An 18,711-nucleotide genomic window follows, 5' to 3' on the forward strand; every position below is an offset into this window, starting at 1 on the left:
ACAGATAATTTGGCATCACATGCTTGCTTCTTGCTACATGTTAGATGTTTTGTTATGTTTCATTTGTCAATCATTTTTGACATTTTTGTATGTATGTGGAACTTGAGAGGCATGGTACAGAAGTAGTACTAAAAATGAGAAATCACGGGAGATTTAGAAAAATTAGAAGCTCAAGAGGGGCAACTGGGTGGCTCAGTCATTAAGTGTCTGCCTTCGGCTCAGGTCCTGATTCCAGCGTCCTGGGATCCAGCCCTGAACTGGGCTCCCTGCTCAGCTTCTCCCTCCCCCATTCCCCCTGCTTGTGTTCCCTCTCTCTCTGTGTCTATCTCTGTCAAGTAAATAAAAAATCTTAAAAAAAAAAAAAAGTAGAAGCTCAAGAAATTATTTAATATATGTAAGATATTTGCTGCATTACTTGTGACTGTAGAAAATGAGAAAATTTGCTTAAATAACCATAATAGGGTAACTCTTAAATAAATAATGGTATGTCTATATAATAGATAGCTGATTTTCTTTTTATATCTTCTTTACCATTTAGATATTTTACAATAGGTGTACATTATTTTAAAAGAACCAATTTTTTCATATATCTGAATATATTCCAGTGAGAAAATCATGTTTTAAAAGTTTGTATAATAGAGGCATCTGGGTGGCTCAATCGTTAAGCATCTGCCTTCTGCTCAGGTCAAGATCCAGGTTCCCGGGATTGAAGCCCACAAAGGGCTCCCTGCTCAATGGGAAGCCTGCTTCTCCCTCCCCGACTCCTCCCAGCTTGTGTTCCCTTTCTCTTGATGTCTCTCTGTCAAATAAATAAGTAAAATCTTAAAAAAAAAAAAAGTTTGTATAATATAATCATATAATTGCTTTTTAAAATATATACTTATCGGGCACCTGGGTGGCTCAGTTGGTTAAACGACTGTCTTTGGCTCAGGTCATGATCCCGGAGCCCTTGGAGTGAGTCCTGTCGGGCTCCCAGCTCCATGGGGAGTTTGCTTCTCCCTCTGACCTTCTCCCCTCTCATGCTCCCCTCCCTCTCTCAAATAAATAAGTTAATTAATTAATTAAATAAAATATATACTTAAGTGTATGTATATATTTGAGTATACACACAGACACAAGTGGATATACACCAAAGATGTGAACTTGAAGATAATTTAATTTACCTCATTTTCTACTATATCTATAGTTAGTGTTCTTATGGGTTTTGCTTATGTAATTTTTAAATTAGAAAAAGTGATCAAGGGGCGCCTGGGTGGCTCAGCGGGTTAAGCCGCTGCCTTCGGCTCGGGTCATGATCTCAGGGTCCTGGGATCGAGCCCCGCATCGGGCTCTCTGCTTGGCAGAGAACCTGCTTCCTCCTCTCTCTCTGCCTGCCTCTCTGCCTGCTTGTGATCTCTCTCTGTCAAATAAATAAATAAAATCTTAAAAAAAAAAAAAAGAAAAAAGAAAAAGTGATCAATAAACCTACGTTTGTTTTGTTTTCACCCTAAGACAGGGGGAAACACTTGCATTCATTCTCTGTATTAAGAAGGGTGATATGGGGGCGCCTGGGTGGCTCAGTGGGTTAAAGCCTCCGCCTTCGGCTCAGGTCATGATCCCAGGGTCCTGGGATCGATTCCCCCCCCCCCCCCCCCCCCCCCCCCCCCCCCGCATCATCGGGCTCTCTGCTCAGCGGGGAGCCTGCTTCCTCCTCTCTCTCTCTGCCTGCCTCTCTGCCTACTTGTGATCTGTCTGTCAGATAAATAAAATCTTTAAAAGAAAAATTTAAAAAATTTTTTAAAAGTGCTAGAAGATAGTAAGGATTATGCAAGTGTTTGCTGTTACTATATACTACTATATATATAATGTATTCATAATACTCTATTATCTATGCTTACACTTTTCAGATTACAATGTTTTCATTAACGCTATGTCTTTTAGCTGTGACAATAAACCTAGGGAGTAGGTATTATCCCCATTTTACAAATGGGAAGATTTGACTAGAGCCAAGACTGCAAGGCCGTGCAACATACCACCTCCACTCTTCCAGTTTTTCAAGGCACCTGCTGTTAGAAGGTGTAGGAAGTAAACCACAGCTACCGAGCACAGGATTTTTGCTTCCCTTCGAGGCTGCAGTCAGATATAGTGGATAGGGGGTAAATGAACATACAAACGATTCATTTGGAAATATTTATTAGACAAAATCTGAGCTCACGTTTCCACATCAGAATAAATTCTAGCTGCTATTTAAAGGGTAATCTAGGGATAACAACACAGCAGAGATAGAACACAGCAGAGATTAAATCGCAAAGGAAAAATTCCATGGTGCGTTATTTCCTTCCCATAACTTTATTATTTTAAGTTTTCGACGCTAACTTTATATCCTCTTCCTAACCTGCTTGTTCTCCCTAAAACGAAGCCTAGAAGTAAGGTTAGGGGACTAGAGATGAAAAACGGAGAAACGTGGTTGGAGGGCGGGAGGACGTCACATCCCGGTAGTTCTGAGGCCCAGCCTCCCAACAGCTCCGTTCCACCTTAAGAAGCTTTAGCCTCTCCCGGAGCCGGGCAGACACACAGCCCCTCCCACTCCCGTGTCAGCTCCGACCCGGGAACGTGGGGAAGGGAGGAGAGACGCACTGAATGGAAAGATTGGCGCCCGAGGCCGTAGGGTCAGTCCTTCCCCTCCTCTGCCCTCAGGAGAGGAACGTGTAAAGCCCCGACAACTGGGTTTGGTTCTTTTCCGCAGGATTCAGCATGGGGGCGTGCCAGTCTGAAATCGGAGGGCGGGGGGGTGAGGGGAATATATGTGAGGGGTGGGGCTCATCTTGGGGTGGGGTCGAAGAGAACAGAACTGGGGCATTAGAGATAAACAGTACGCAGTGACTGTTGGCGGAAAACTGTAAGTTCAAGAAATCCGGACGCACCTCTCCAAACCATTTCCAAAAGGGGGGGCAAGTTTTCCATTCTCCGCCCCAATTCCCCGTCTCCGTTTTAATTGATTGGGTTTAAGGTAGGCTGGGCCCAAGGTTGCTGGTTGATTGGCTGCGTCAGTAATCCATCAGGATGACGCAAGCGAGGGGTGTGGCTATTTGGGGAGGAAGTGAAGATTATTTTGGTACCGCCTATCGCAACTACTGATTGGTTGAGGTTGGCAGTGAGGTAAACGAGGCATAAAAATGTCCACTAAAGGGAAGGGCTTATTGGCCATTCTCTCAGGGACGAAGTCTAGGGTGGGACTGCAAAGAGTCCGCTAGACTCTGTTATTGTACTGACGGACCAAATTGATTAGAACCCGGAAATGAGTTTAGAAGGGAACTGAAGGAAAGAGGGAAATCCGCGGCACTTTCGTTGCCCTCAAACAAGGTCATTTCCTGGATAGGATCGATAATTTCCTGTTTACTTAACGAAGTCAGCGTGTACCCTGGCTTTCTGGACTACATACGATAATTGAATTCTTAGGAGCCTTTGGTGCCATTTAAGCGGGACCAAATTTAAGACTTCCCATTAATTACCTAAAAGAATGAGACAGGAAAGGAAAAACATGGGTTTAACCTTGACTCTAGGAAAGGATAGAGAAACAAACTCTAAGAGAGAAAGCTAAGGATGGACGTAGGATTACAGTATCCAAGCAGGTGGGTTCCTAAAGAAATCATTCATAAAATAATGAAGAGAGTGGGCGGAGATGTAGAGAACTGAAACGAATTGTCTAAAGGAAGAGCATTCATCTATACAGAAACCTTGGGTAGGGAATATATTTTGTTCATCATTGTATCCCTCATCCCTGGTGGTGTAGGATACATGGTCCAAGATCTGAACCAAACAAAATGAAAAGATGTTTTATAGCATAATGGACAAATTCTAAAGATTCCAGACCTTTAGAATATGTTTTTTTACAGTATCTATATCAAAATAGGGGCGTCTGGGTAAATGCAGTCCTTTGAGTCTGCATTTGGCTCCTTGAGCCTGCCTTTGGCTCAGGTCATGATCCCCGTGGGGTGCTTCCTGCTCAGGGGGAGCCTGCTTCTCCCTCTCCCTTTGCCCCATCCCTAACCCTCTCTCTCACAATATAAATAAATAAATCTCTCTCTCAAATAAATCTTTTTAAAAATATATCTATACACACATATTTTAAAAATAAAGTATCTATGTCAATTTTATAATCCTGAAAAAATGTTTCACACTTACCACCTGGGTTAATCCAGCCATAAAATGAAAGGTAGATCTTTCATTTTTCATTCCCAAACCTAACATTTTCCTCTTAACACCCTGGGGCCTTTAAAATTTGCAAGCAGATTGCCCCTTAACCTACATTCCTAGAAAAAAATTGAAAAGATAGATGGAATTAGTAAAAACAAAAATGGCCTCTACATCCAATGAATGGAAAATAAGTTGTTTAACCTACAATCTGAGAGTCAAGGGTAGGAAGAACTTACTATCTGAGAGTATTGAGAGATAACCAGAAATTATGGAATCGCTTGCTTTCCAGCAAGATTATAGCAAGATTTCACCCATGCTTTAACATGGTCTAAAAACGGCTCTGAAATTGAGGAAACAGTGCAAAAACTTCCCAAGAGTGTTATAACTATCCCACTGCAGGCAGGATACTGCACAGGCTGTCGGTCAAGATTCAAGTACCTTCTATTTATCCAGACCGAGTCCCTCTTTATAATTTTCTAGACTCTTCTAGGTCAGATAGTTTATGAGAGAGTGTATCATACTGGTTCGTCAGTATAATTTGGATAGCAGTTTGAAATAAGGGGAGGAGGGGCGCCTGGGTGGCTCAGTGGGTTAAGCCGCTGCCTTCGGCTCAGGTCATGATCTCAGGGTCCTGGGATCGAGTCCCGCATCGGGTTCTCTGCTCAGCGGAGATCCTGCTTCCCTCTCTCTCTCTCTGCCTGCCTCTCCATCTACTTGTGATCTCTCTCTGTCAAATAAATAAATAAAATCTTTAAAAAAAAAAAAAAAAGAAAGAAATAAGGGGAGGAGCCAGGGGCAGTTCTATTTGCAATAATAAAAGTACAGTAGGAAAGTTATTTCTAAGCTACAAATAATTTTAGCATAGTAAGGTATACATTGCTTATACGCAAGTAGGTAAGGGAGATACTAAGAAAATTTTCAAGAACAGTGTTTATCATTTTTTTTCCTGGTAATATATGAATATGTGGAACCATGCAAAATGATTTTGGGGTCAATAATTCATGCAGTGAGAGCACTGTACCTTTCCTTTTGATGATATCCAATAAATCAAAGTGGAAATTGTCTCTAAGGAGAAATAGAGCCTACCACTAAGTCTAAGGAAGAAAAAACTGGCATTGTTCCTAATCAAAGATCCGAGCCCTCTAGCATGTAAAGATAAACCAGTGGTATCTTGATTGGTGAGAACATAAGACACTGAGTCAGAAAGAATCTTAGGCCCTAGGAAAATCTTCAACTTCCTCCAGCCTAACAGCTGCCCCACCTCCCCAAACCCCTGCTCTGTGAAACACAGTAATCTTTTTTCTTTCCTCTGGAGGCCCAGCAACAGCTAGAAGGCCTCTAAAGACCAAGGATGAAAGCACCAGGTTATGCTGCACTTGGAATTGATGGAAAGAAGAGGAAAAGGGAAGGCAGGGGTTTGGAGGGGCTGGTAGAAGTACAGAAGGGACAAAGTACTATTGCTCAGTAAGTATGTGATCTGGTTGTCTACAGGAAGCAGAAACCACTTTATTTTAAGCAGAAAAGGCCTTAATACAGGGACATGGGTACTTATGAACTTGTTGGAAGGACTTAGGAGGAGCGGGGCCTCTGCTATATCCCAGGTATGGCTTCAAAAACAAGACTACTAAACTCCCCACCAGGGGAAGCTGCAGAAAGGGGAGGAATCAAGACTGTTCCCATAACTGTTGAGTGTGAGAACATGGTGCCTTCCCTAAGATCCAGGCATCAGGAAGCTACCGTTGCTAACACTGTCTCAGCAGCTTTCAGTGGCCATGAAGCTTGTACACGGTTGCTGGAACACTACAGAAACCCCACCCCACCCACCCCCAAATCCCATGACCATGCCAGCCAGCAGCAACTACCAAAGTAGCCAGGAGATGGCCCCTGCCTCACTTTGACTTTTCAAGTCTCTTGGATGTGCAAATTTTTCATAGATCAAAACTCACAACTAGAATCCTAGCGGCAAGAAAATCTAGGAAATTGAGGTTTTGGTTTTCCAGCCTCTATAAGTAGAGGAAAGTATATAAAAAGGAGGGAGGGGGACCTGGGTGGTTCAGTGGGTTAAGTGGCTGCCTGTGTTCTCGGGTCATGACCCCTGGGGTCCTAGAATCAAGTGCGTGTCAGGTTTCCTGTTCAGAGGGGAGCCTGCTTCTCCCTCCCCCTCTGCCCTTCCCTCACCTCGTGCTCTTCACCCCACCCCAGGCCTCAGTCTGTGGAGCAGTGACTCTTACAGAGTTGTGAGTTCAAACCCCACACTGGGTATAGAGATTACTTAAAAATAAAGTCTTTATTTTTATTTTTTCAAAGATTTTATTTATTTATTTGACAGAGAGAGAGAGCTAGTGAGAGAGGGAACACGAGCAGGGAGAGTGGGAGAGGGAGAAGCAGGCCTCCCACTGATGAGCAGGGAGCTCAATCCCAGAACTCTAGTCCATGACCTGAGCCAAAGCCAGACGCTTAACTGACTGAGCCACCCAGGCGCCCCGGAAATTAACATTTTTAACACCAAAAAGATGGGAAGGTTATACTCTCATAATTTAAGAATTAGATACATATCACTTCAAAAAGAAAAAAATACTGCCTTGTTTTTTCCCTTCCGAGGAAACACTTTATTCCAGCATGGCATCGTTATGAATCCACTGATGTAGTATAAGGTGACCGCCGTAGCAGGAAAGAAACTCAGCTTCTTGTTCAGTCTGTTTCAGACTTGCCAAATAGCCCTGGACAGGTCATTTTATTGCTTCATTTAATTTATTAAAATTAGTATTCCAAAAAATATTAACATTTAAGAAAAGAGAATAGAAGGTTTGGAAGAAACAGTTTGTAAAAGGAACATAGACTAGAAAAAGAAAACCTGTTATTCAAAAATTTAAAAAGGCATTAGACTAGCAGAACTCTTAGTTCTCTTACAACTCTAAAAGTCTATTATTCATCCTTTTTTCTGGACTCCTAATAACCTCTCGACCCAGACTTTGGCTTGTAGAGTCTACTTAGGTCAAATCATCCCCTTCAGTGGTCCAGATTTAATAAAGTACAGATTTTTTTTTTTTTTATGTCACTCTTTTTGTTCAAGAGCATTCCATGGCTACTAATTGTCAATAAAACATAATCCAGACTATTCAGCTTGGCATTCAAGGCCCTCCTGAAGCTGATCCTAATCCCTACCTGATCTGCAATTCCCTGCCCTTCAAAAACCAACTGGTATCACCTGATAGGGAGCCTTTATTTGTTACCATTTTCCCCCCATTTTATTTCAACAAATATTGAGCTTATTGAGCATCTTCTATGTGCCAGACTCTGTTAGAAACTTCAGGTTCAAAGATGAATCGGGGGCACCTCGGTGGTTCAGTCAATTAAGCATTCAACTTTTTTTTTTTTTTTTTTAAGATTTTATTTATTTGACAGAGAGGGAGAGAACACAGGCAGGGGGGGGCTGCGGAGGGGAGGGAGAAGCAGCAAGGTCTCTGCCAGGCAGGGAACCAGAGGCAGGGCTCTATCCCAGGATCCTGGGATCATGACCTGAGTGGAAGGCAGACGCTTAACGACTGAGCCACCAGGCACCCTAACATTCGCCTCTTGACTTTGGCTCAGGTCATGATCTCGGGGTCATGAAATCATCAAGCCCTGGTGGGGCTCCAAGCTCAATGGGGAATTTGCTTGAGGATTCTCTCTCTCCTCCCTCTGCTCCTCCCCAATTCTCAAGAAACAAAACAAAATAAGGGCAGGGGAGCCTGGGTGGTTCAGTCGGTTGAGCATCTGCCTTGGGCTCAGGTCATGATCCCAGGGTCCTGGTATAGAGCCCCACATTGGGCTCCCTGCTCGGCGGGAAGCCTGCTTCTCCCTCTCTCCACTATTTCTACTTATGTTCCCTCTCTCGCTGTATCTCTCTCTGTCAAATAAATAAAATCTTTTTTTTTTTTTTTTTTTTTTATTTGTCAGAGAGAGAGGGAGAGAGAGTGAGCACAGGCGGACAGAATGGCAGGCAGAGGCAGAGGGAGAAGCAGGCTCCCCGCCAAGCAAGGAGCCCGATGTGGGACTCGATCCCAGGACGCTGGGATCATGACCTGAGCCGAAGGCAGCTGCTTAACCAACTGAGCCACCCAGGCGTCCCTAAATAAAATCTTTTAAAAAATAAAATTAAAAAAGAAGAGGAAGAAACAAAATAAAAAATGAAAACAAAGATGAATCAGGCTCAGCTCCAGTTAGAGTGACTACCCATCCCAGGTTGCTCACGGCTATCCTGGGGAAACCCCTTAGTCCTGGGATAACTGAGACAGTTGATCACCCTAGCGCCTATTCACAAGAGATTATAAGGATCTTAAGATCCCTCTAACTCGGATGCCTGGGTGGCTCAGTGGGTTAAAGCCTCTGTCTTCGGCTCAGGTCATGATCTCAGGGTACTGGGATAGAGCCCCACATCGCACGCTCTGGTCAGCAGGGAGCCTGCTTCCCCTTCTCTCTCTGCCTGCCTCTCTTTCTACTTGCGGTCTCTCTGTCAAATAAATAAATAAAATCTTAGGGGTGCCTGGGTGGCTTAGTGGGTTAAAGCCTCTGCCTTCAGCTGGGTCATGATCTCAGGGTACTGGGATTGAGCCCCTCACAGGGCTCTCTGATCAGCAGGGAGCCTGCTTCCTCCTCTCTCTCTCTCTGCCTGCTTCTCTACTTACTTGTGATCTGTCTGTCAAATAAATAAATAAAATCTTTTTAATAAATAAATAAATTAAATAAAATAAAATCTAAAAAAAATCCCTCTAACTCAGAAACTCTGCCTAGATGCATATACTTTTCCCCAACTTTCTTCCAGAGTAAGTGTTTTAATAGGATTTCCCTAACAATTAGCACATAATCAAAGACTATTCCCCAGCAATGACTTGCCTATACCACTACCTAGATTACAAAATACTGGAAGGCAGACACATCTTTCCAGGACTCCACAGTGCCTGCTAGAGCCTTATAATGATCATAAAAGCAATCAATGCAGGTTGAATTGAGCAGAGAAGTTGGACAAATTAATATGTCAGGCTTTTTTGTTCTGAAAACTTTTTAAGGTAAAACATATCAGGAAAATGTTTTATTGGATATTGGGGTTTTTTTTCTTTTTGTTAAAGATTTTATTTATTTATTTGACAGAAAGACAACAAGAGAGAGGGAACACAAGCAGGGGTAGTGGGAGAGGGAGAAGCAGGCTTCCTGCTCAGCGGGGAGCCCCATTCGGTTCTCCATCCCAGGACTCAGGGATCATGACCTGAAGGGAAGGCAGATGCTGAATGACTGGCCACCCAGGCGCCCTTGGATGGTTGTTTTTATAAAGTTAACAGCACCCAGACCAAGTGACTGACAGACCACAGCATGCTGTCCTTTCTAGTCACAATCCCCTGAAAGGTAACCACAGTCTGGATTTATGACACCATATGCGAGTTTTGACCTTTATATAAATAGAATCTTTTTTTTTTAAAGATTTTTTTATTCATTTATTTGACAGAGAGAGATCACAAGCAGGCAGAGAGGCAGGCAGAGAGAGAGGAGGAAGCAGGCTCCCTGCTGAGCAGAGAGCCCGATGCGGGGGCTCGATCCCAGGACCCTGAGATCATGACCTGAGCCAAAGGCAGCGGCTTAACCCACTGAGCCACCCAGGCACCCCATAAATAGAATCTTTTAATATATTCTCTCTCTCTCTCTTTTTTTTAAAGAGTTTATTTATTTATTTGACAGACAGAGATCACAAGTAGGCAGAGAGTGGGGGGGGAAGCAGGGTCCCCGCTGAGCTGGGGGGGGTTCCATCACAGGACCCCAGGGTCATGACCCAAGCTGAAGGCAGAGGCCTCAACCCACTGAGCCACCCAGGCACCCCAACATATTCTCTTTTGCACCCTGGTTTCTTTCACTAAACTTTATGAGATTTATCCATATCGTTGCACATCACCATAATACATTTGCTCTAATTGCTGTATCCTATGTCGTTGGGTGAATATACTCACCACGTATTTATCCATTCTTCTCTCAATGGACATTTGGATTATTTCCAGTTTTGGAGCTATTATGAATACTGCAGAGATGAACATTCTAGTATCCATGTTTTGGTGAGCATGTATATGAATTTCTGTTGAAATCCGTTGGAATGAATTTGTTGGGTCACAGGGTAGGCCTATGTTCTGTTTCAATAAATATCGCTAGTTTCCCCCAAGTGATTGCACCAATTTATCAATGTATATCCCCAATTAATAGTGTCCCATATCCCCTCCCACGTTTGGTATTCCTTCTTCCTTTCCTTTTCCTCCTTCATTTTAACCATTCTGGGGGGCGTGCAGTGGAATCTCATGTAGTTTTAATTTGGAGTTTCCTGAAGACCAGTTCAACTGCATACCTTCTCGTGTGTTTATTGTTCACTGGGACAATCTCTTTGGAGAAGTTCAGTGTAGAGCCTCAAAACAAACAACAACAACAATAACAAAAACCATCCCTAGTGCCTCGCCGCTTTATTAAAGGCCAAGCCATCATGGTGAGGGTCCAAATAATTCCAAGTTAGGTTTGGGGAAAAGCAGTCTCCCCCAAACACTTTTGTGCTCTCCTGGGCCCTCCCCTACAGGGCAGCAAGGGACGACTTTTATTGGAAACTAGAAAGAGTCCTTTCTGGGAGGTGGAAAGAAAGACAGTTGGGCTTTTCATTAGAAAACAGCCACCGGGGCCAGAAGAACTACCAGGAATTGTACACCCCACCCCCGCGCGCCCCCTCCGCCTCCTCGGCACCCACTCCCGCCCGCCCCGCAGGGATATCTGGGGGCACCCTCTCGCGGACGAGGGGGCGGCGAGGGGGACGGGTATCTCTTAAAGCAGAAATGTTAACACCCTCCTAACGACGACTTTAAGGATGGTGGGGCCCAGCACAGTTTCCCCGTAAAGGGTTCCCAGCCGCCTCTGTCCGAAGACGCCGGACGGGGCGTGCGCCGGCCGCCGGTGCTGGTCCGTTTTGGTGCGAAGGTGAGAAGGAGGGTCGCGGGGGCCGCGGTGGCGGGGACTCGCGAGGGGGACCCCCGGCGCAGCCCGCGGGTGGGAGCGCGCGTCCTCCTTACGGAGGGAGCCGGATAAACGAGTCACGTTTTACTACCGCATCAACGGATCCGTCAAAAAAGAATCCTTGACATTTGGCAGCAGTGCGGGGGGCCTAACGGCTGCTCAGGGAGCCCCGCGGAAGCGCAGTGGCGCCGTCACTGCCATTCCCGGGCGCAGCGGCCTGGGACCCGCGGAAAGGCCTGGGGGGGGGGGGGGGGCCGGGAGATGCGCGGTTGAGCGGAGCCGCAGGGCCCAACTGGAGTTGCAGGGTCCTGGTGGTGGGCGCGCTGCGCTGTCCCAGTGGCCGGCAGGTGGGAGGACCAGCCCGAGAGCGCGGTTCGGGTAAAGGTGGGTGGTCACCCAGAATTGGGTTGCACCGAGGGAGGATGGGTCCCGCGGCTCTGGAGAAACCAGCACGTCGCCTCTGAGTCTTGGAGAGAATATTGGTTATTTCCTGAGCACCTATTGTGTCTCAGCCCCTACTCGAAATGCTGGGGGTCCCACTGTGTACCAGGTAGATAATGGCCCTGCCCTCCGGGAGCTTATATTCTAGCGAAGAGACAGACAAGAAAATCACATAGATATATAATAAAATGCCAGACGGCGATAAATCTTACGGAGATAATACACAATAAGAGATGGGGAGGGAACTGGTGTATTAACCTGAGCGAGAGAGAAGGGATGGTATATTAAAGAGGGGGGGAGTGAAGGGAAAGGGGATGAGGTGGGTCTGAGAAGTGCTTTCCCAGGAGGTGTCTTTTGACCCCGAAACCTGAAGGAAGTGAGGAAGGGTTGAAGAATGGTCCAGGCCATGGAACTTGAAAGATGTCTACCAGGAGTTTAACTGCTACTCAGATGAGATTGGTTTTGTAGCTTTTTGCAAGATGAAAACTGGAATTTTCTTAGAAAATTATGGATCATCCATTCATTAAGTGCTTTATTCCTGAAGCGTAAGAGAAGGGGAATAAGGCCCTTCAACAAAGCCCAACAATTTTATTGTTGTTGTTAATTTTATCCCAGTTTAATACATAGATTAAATTTAGGATTTCCGTTTGTTTTCAAGAAGAATTTATCGGAATTAATTCCATAAATAACCAAATAGCATCTCCCTTTTTAAGAAAAGTATATTTACTCGAGTTTAAAGAGTTATGGGCTGGTTTTTTTTTGTTGTTGTTGTTTCTAGTTTTGTCCCCTCCCCCCATCCCCCACCCCTCCCCCCTCAAAAGAGGATGACCTAGAAGACAAGAAGCAGTAGACAGGAAAGGAGAGAGAGGAGACTGGGGTGAGAAATTTGAAGAGAGAAATGGAAAGAAGTACCAAGGAGGCTGTGGAATAGTCAGAGGAATATAATGGTCTGTCCTAATTCTCTGCCTCCTCCTGATAAACTCAGAAAGTAATACTGGTTCCTTGAGCATACAACATCCCAGCCAATCCCCACAATCATGCATCCACTTCAGGAGAGGAGGGAACAGACTCAGGACTTGATAACTGATTAAGCAGAATCATGATTTCTGACTCCACTGCAGCTCACGGAAGCACTTTAGGCCACAGGTAGCTTATTTCCAAGATTTTAAATTTTATGTGGCAAAATAAGCCACATTAAGTTCCAGAATTTTGTTAACAGCAAGATTATCTACCCCCTGCTTATTTCGCTAATGGGGAAACCACTGGTTGATGACAGAGCAATGACTCAAAATATAGAGGTTCCATTTTCATCATACCCAGCTCTGTCCCTCTTCTCTCCCCAGACCCCTTAACTTGATAAAATTCTTCCCACTGGCTACTGAACAAGTGGAAGGAGCTTTGTCGAAGACCCCAGAATTGAGTTAATCTAGTCATCATTAGATTTCTGTGAAGGTTTCACATCCTTCCACCAGTATTTCTTGGTGTCCCCAATGGTGGGCTAAGTCATACTTAAGCTCTCAAGGAGTTCAAGTAGATAGAACGAATAAATAACTAGCCAATTACAATTTACAGGAAGCAGTACCTTGAAGAGGAGTTGGAGGAAAAGTGAATTCTTAGAACAACAAAGACATGGAGAGCAGCAAACAGGATGTGAGTATTAAGAATTTATGTCAGATTGGTATCAAACTGTTTTGTCGAGGCTGTGTTAATTGTAATATCTTTCATCTTCCTCACCTTTTGTTGGCTTAATCATGTATGACTTTCATAAGTGGTGGTGGGAGAGATTATTACAGTCAATAGACTTGGTACATTTCTACATTCTCTCTTTTTAAATTAACTAGTATTTGCCCCTTGTGGTGTTTTGTGCTGTAATATCAAGAGCAATAAGAATGTTCAGCATTGTAATTGCAAACAAGCCTCGGTAAAATTATGACATAACTGGTTTTGGGGGAACATTCTGGAAAAGAAGCATGGCTGTGTAGGTGTGAAGAGTAATACAGAGGAATATATGAATGCATGATAGTAAGAACTCTTCTTATAGAGCAGGCTCTAGAGTGTAACTGAGTCCCTATTACTTGTGAAGCCTTGTGATAAGAATCTCTGGAAAGGTGTTAAAACTTTGGAATGAGATGGGGTGGGGTAGACATCATGGGGTGGCTAAAATCACATATTGCTCGAAGTCAGTGGTTTACCACATGTGATCACATCTAGAAAGACTTTAAATAAGGTTGTTTCTGGGGTTTCACTGGTATCTTGAATGGCTGGCATCTCAGACTCCCTGATTTTTTCCTGAACTCTTTTTTTTTTTTAAAGATTTTATTTATTGGTTGATTGATTTGACAGACAGAGATCACAAGTAGGCAGAGAGGCAGGCAGATAGAGAGGAGGAAGCAGGCTCCCTGCCAAGTGAGCAGAGAGCCCGATTCGGGGCTCGATCCCAGGATCCTGGGATCATGACCTGAGCCGAAGGCAGAGGGTTTAACCCACTGAGCCACCCAGGCGCCCCTTTCCTGAACTTTTTAATAGTCCTACTAAGGAAAGAAAAGCTGGGAGAGCAATTGCTTTTCCTTAGCATGTTTTCCTAAAGATGTACATTTTGGAAAACTTTAAAAGTCAACACATTTTAAAAGATGATACATTTATATGACAGTGGTTAAGACTCTTTTGGAAAGATGTTAGAGGAAGCACTCTAAGAGCAAGATATGAAACTCAGATATTCTAGTGATTGTTTTTTAAAAATGTGTCCACTTCTCTGCCAATCAAGAGCAAAGCCACTGTGCCCTTGCCATCCCAGACCTCTATCTAGTCCCCGCTGCTGCATATATATTTAATAATTAGACTAGACCCTTTACTTTGTTTTCCATTTCAAAAATCACAGAATTGTCTACCTCTGTTATTTGTGGGCTTCTAATTGTGCCTTATCAATATTAAGATATCATATATCGTTGTTTTATTTTCAAAGAAGTCCATATCTATGAAACATCTCGATAATACAGAAATTAAAGGACAAAGTCTTCTGAATTGTGGTGGTAATTAAAGATAAATAAACATTGAAGATGGTTGTTGCTGTTGTTACTGACATTAAAAAGTTACTCTACTTTTGACAAGGTCATTTTGACATAGCCAGATACAAATGACTGTGAAAGTTTGTTCTATTTCATATCTATTAACCACACTATAATTAGCTCTTTGCATGACATCTCTCTTTGCCAGTTATTGTGACAATTAAATTGGATTGTATATTCTAAGCACTTGGCAACATATTTGGCTATGTAGGGAAAAATCCAGTGATGTTTCTTACAATGATTCCTTCCTTTGGTTCTCGTTTATGACTCACACAAAACACTTCACTTCTGGTCACCAAATTTTGGAGGTTTTTGCTCACACCAAGCAATTTAGTTGTCTTACAATTTAATTCAATTTGGACACCATCTACCTAGAAATAGTATCAGATTTCACAGGTTAGGGGCCCAGTCCTACTAGACTGACCCTCCCCCCAGCACTCACACACCTCAGACACCAGTCACAAGCCCTGGTTCTACCTGCACTTCTGATCAACTGGCCATAGATCAGAGGTTCCAGCAACCCCCTCTTTGGGTTTGCTGGAGTGGCTCCCAGAACTCAGGAACACTTACCTGTATTTATCAGTTTATTATATGATAAAGGGTACAGATGAAATCAGATGAAAAGACACATATGGGAAGTCTGGGGAGCTTCCCAAGTGCAGGAACTTCTATCCTCCTGGACGTGGGGTGAGGAACCCTCCCAGTGTGCACATGTTCACCAGCCTGAAAGCTCTCTGAAACCCTATGACTGGGATTTTATGGAGTTTCCTCAGATCGGTGGGACTAATTATTAACTCCATTTCTAGCCCCTCACCCTGTGCTGGAGGATGAGGGGGTAGGGCTGAAAATTCCAAGATTCTAACCATGGCTTGGTCTTCCCGGTGACCAGCCCCCATTCAGGAGTCCTCTCATTAATGTAATGAGTCACCTCATTAGAACGAAAGATGCTCCTAGTGCTCTCATCAATTAGGAATTTTTTTTTTTAAGATTTTTTATTTTATTTATTTATTTGACAGACAGAGATCACAAGTAGGCAGAGAGGCAGGCAGAGAGAGAAGGAGGAAGCAGGCTCCCCGCTGAGCAGAAAGCCCGATGCGGGGCTCGATCCCAGGACCCCGGGATCATGACCCTAGCTGAAGGCAGAGGCTTAACCCACTGAGCCACCCAAGCGCCCCATCACTTAGGAATTTATAAGGGTCTTAGGATCTCTGTGTCAGGGATGGGGTCAAAAACAAATATTAGAACAAGAGATGCTCCTAGTGTTTTTGTCACTTAGGAAATCACAAGCGTTTTAGGAGCCTTGTGCCAGAAGCTAGGCATATAGAAAATATTAAATAATTGGAAACTTCCAATTATTTACATGCATTGATTTGTGAGGCAGATGTTATTATCTGAATTCAAGGTTTAAGATCTTGAGATAAATTTTCAAGGTCACACAACTACAGCATGCTAGAGCTGGCCTGTGGTCAATGTCTTTATAGTGAAGCCCTCTTTCTTTTCTCTTGTTTAACATTGTTCTTTTAGTAGACAGATGAAGAGGTTTAGAATTCAAAAACAATTGGGAGAAAGCAATCACGGGTAAAAAAGATAACCTACATTATTATTCACCTGTTAGGTTCAAGAGGAGATCAGGAAGGAATATAGAGTTAGAAAACTAAATATAAGGGCACCTGGGTAGCTCAGTCAGTTGAGCATCTGTCTTAGGCTCAGGTCATGATCCCAGGGTCTTGGGAATCAAACAGCATCGGGACTCTCTGCTCAGTGGGAAGCCTGCTTCTCCCTCTTTCTGCTGCTCCCCCTATTTATGCTATCACTCTCTGACAAATAAACAAATAAAATCTTTAAAAAAAAAAAGGGGACACCTGGGTGGCTCAGTGGGTTGGGCCTCTCTGCCTTCGGCTCAGGTTGTGATCTCAGGGTCCTGGGGTCAAGCCCTGCATCGGGCTCTCTGCTCAGCAGGGAGCCTGCTTCTCCCTCTCTCTGCCTGCCTCTCTGCCTACTTGTGATCTCTGTCAAATAAATAAATAAAATCTTTAAAATAAATAAATAAAATAAAATAAAATAAAAAGGAAAGAAAAAGAAATCTAAAGACATCCAAACATCCTTGCCCTCTAGTCCTCTGTAACTCCTTAGCTTGCTCTGTTAGGGAATCTCACAGAGGTACAATGACACATAAACATCACTTACACAAATTATGATGGGAATCAGATATATAGTTCTTTTATTCAAGCATTGCTCCCCTAATAAAATAATTTATGGAGCTAACAGTAGGATTATTTTTCTAAAAAATGGGATAGTTCTCTATGATTCATTTTTCATTCAAATATATATAAGATTTTATTTATTTGTAAGAGAGAGCACAAGCAGGGTGAGCTGCAGGCAGAGCAGGCAAAGGGAGAAGCAGACTCCCAGCTGATAAGGGAGCCCGATGCAGGACTCAATTCCAGGACCCAGGGATCATGACCTGAGCCAAAGGCAGACACTTAACCACCCAGGCGTCCCCAAATATTTCAAATAGTACCTGTAGTAGGTACTGTTGGTGCAAAGGACTACCCTCATATAGCTTATATTCTCCCAAAGGAAGTAATACATTCAAATGAAGAAAAATAAAGCAAGGTAAAGGCATAGATGTTGGGATAGGAAAGTAGGGTTACATAAATAATGTAGTCAGAGAAGGCCTATCCAACATGAATTTGAGCAGGAACATTTGTGACAATAAGGAACCAGCCATGAGAAGATCTAAAGAAAGTGCTTCAGACAGAGGGAAGAATAAATGTAGAGGTGCTAGAGTAGAAAGGCTTAGCAGATTAGAGCAGAGAGTCCACAAAGTTTTCTATAAAGACCCAGATAGTGTTTTAGGCTTTGTAGGTTCTGTGTCTCTGTTAACTGTTTTCAACTCTGCTGTCATACATTAAAGCAGCTACATTATGTAAACAAATGGGCATGGGTGTGTTATAATGAAACTTTATTTATAAACACAGGAAGAGGCTTGACATCAAAAGCATAAACCATAAAGAAAAAAAAAGATAAATTGGGCCTCACCAAAATTAAAAGCTTTTGCTCTGTAAAGACCCAGTGAAGATGGTGAAGAGACAGGCTACAGAGGAAATATTTACAAACCACATATTGACAAAAAGCCCTCTCAAAACTCAGCAGTAACTGTAGTCAAAACAGTGTGGTATTAGCATAAGGTTAGACATACAGATCAATAAAATAGAATTCATAGTCCTGAAATAAACACTCATATGCCTGTATTCAACTTTCAACAAGGTGCCAGGACCATTCAGAGAGGGAAAAAATAGTCTTTTCAACAAATTGTGCAAGGACAACTGGATAGCCACATGCAAAGGAGTGACATTAGACCCTTACCTCACAAACAAAAATTAACTCAAAATGGATCACGGACCTAAAACCATAAATTTTTTTTAAAGATTTTATTTATTTATTTGCCAGACAGAGATCACAAGTAGGCAGAGAGGCAGGCAGAGAGAGTGGAGGGGAAGCAGGCTTCCTGCTGAGCAGAGAGCCCAACATGGGGCTCGATCCCAGGACCCTGAGATCATGACCTGAGCCAAAGGCAGAGGCTTTTAACCCACTGAGCCACCCAAGCGCCCCAAACCATAAACTTTTTTTTAAAGATTTATTTATTTGAGAGAGAGAGAGATAGAGGTGGGGGGAGGAAGAGATGAAGAGGGAGAGAGATTTCCTCAAGCAAATTCCCAGCTGAATGCAGATCCCAGGACCCTCAGATCAAGAGTGACACCTGGACCTGAGCCAAAATCAAAAGTTGGCTGCTCAATGGACTGAGCCACACAGGCGCCCAAACCATAACATTTTTAGAAGGAAACATATATGTAAACCTTTGTGATCTTGCATTATGCAATGGTTTCTTGGATGAGATACCAAAATCATGAATAACAAATGAAAAAATAGATATATCGGACATAATCAGGGTTAAACACTTGTGCTTCAAAGACACCATCAAGAGAGTGAAAAGACAACCCACAGAATGGGA

The 18,711-nt window shown here is 43.4% G+C and overlaps 1 protein-coding gene across 2 annotated transcripts in view; it reads left to right on the forward strand.

Annotated features, from left to right (window-relative positions):
* The first annotated feature begins 11,006 nt into the window (after positions 1-11,006).
* SLC2A3 (solute carrier family 2 member 3) overlaps positions 11,007-18,711 on the forward strand; it is a 96,959-nt gene continuing 89,254 nt past the window's right edge. The window contains exons 1-2 of one of the 2 annotated variants that reach the window (XM_047741058.1): positions 11,007-11,154; positions 13,204-13,281. In XM_047741058.1, coding sequence (XP_047597014.1) covers positions 13,261-13,281 — 21 coding nt within the window. In that variant the 5' untranslated portion in view covers positions 11,007-11,154; positions 13,204-13,260. Of the gene's footprint in view, positions 11,155-11,322; positions 11,538-13,203; positions 13,282-18,711 lie in introns of those variants that run through there. The other variant, XM_047741057.1, reaches the window with a different exon arrangement.

The sequence above is a fragment of the Lutra lutra genome, chromosome 8, assembly GCF_902655055.1.
Source record: "Lutra lutra chromosome 8, mLutLut1.2, whole genome shotgun sequence".
Classification (NCBI taxonomy): domain Eukaryota; kingdom Metazoa; phylum Chordata; class Mammalia; order Carnivora; family Mustelidae; genus Lutra; species Lutra lutra.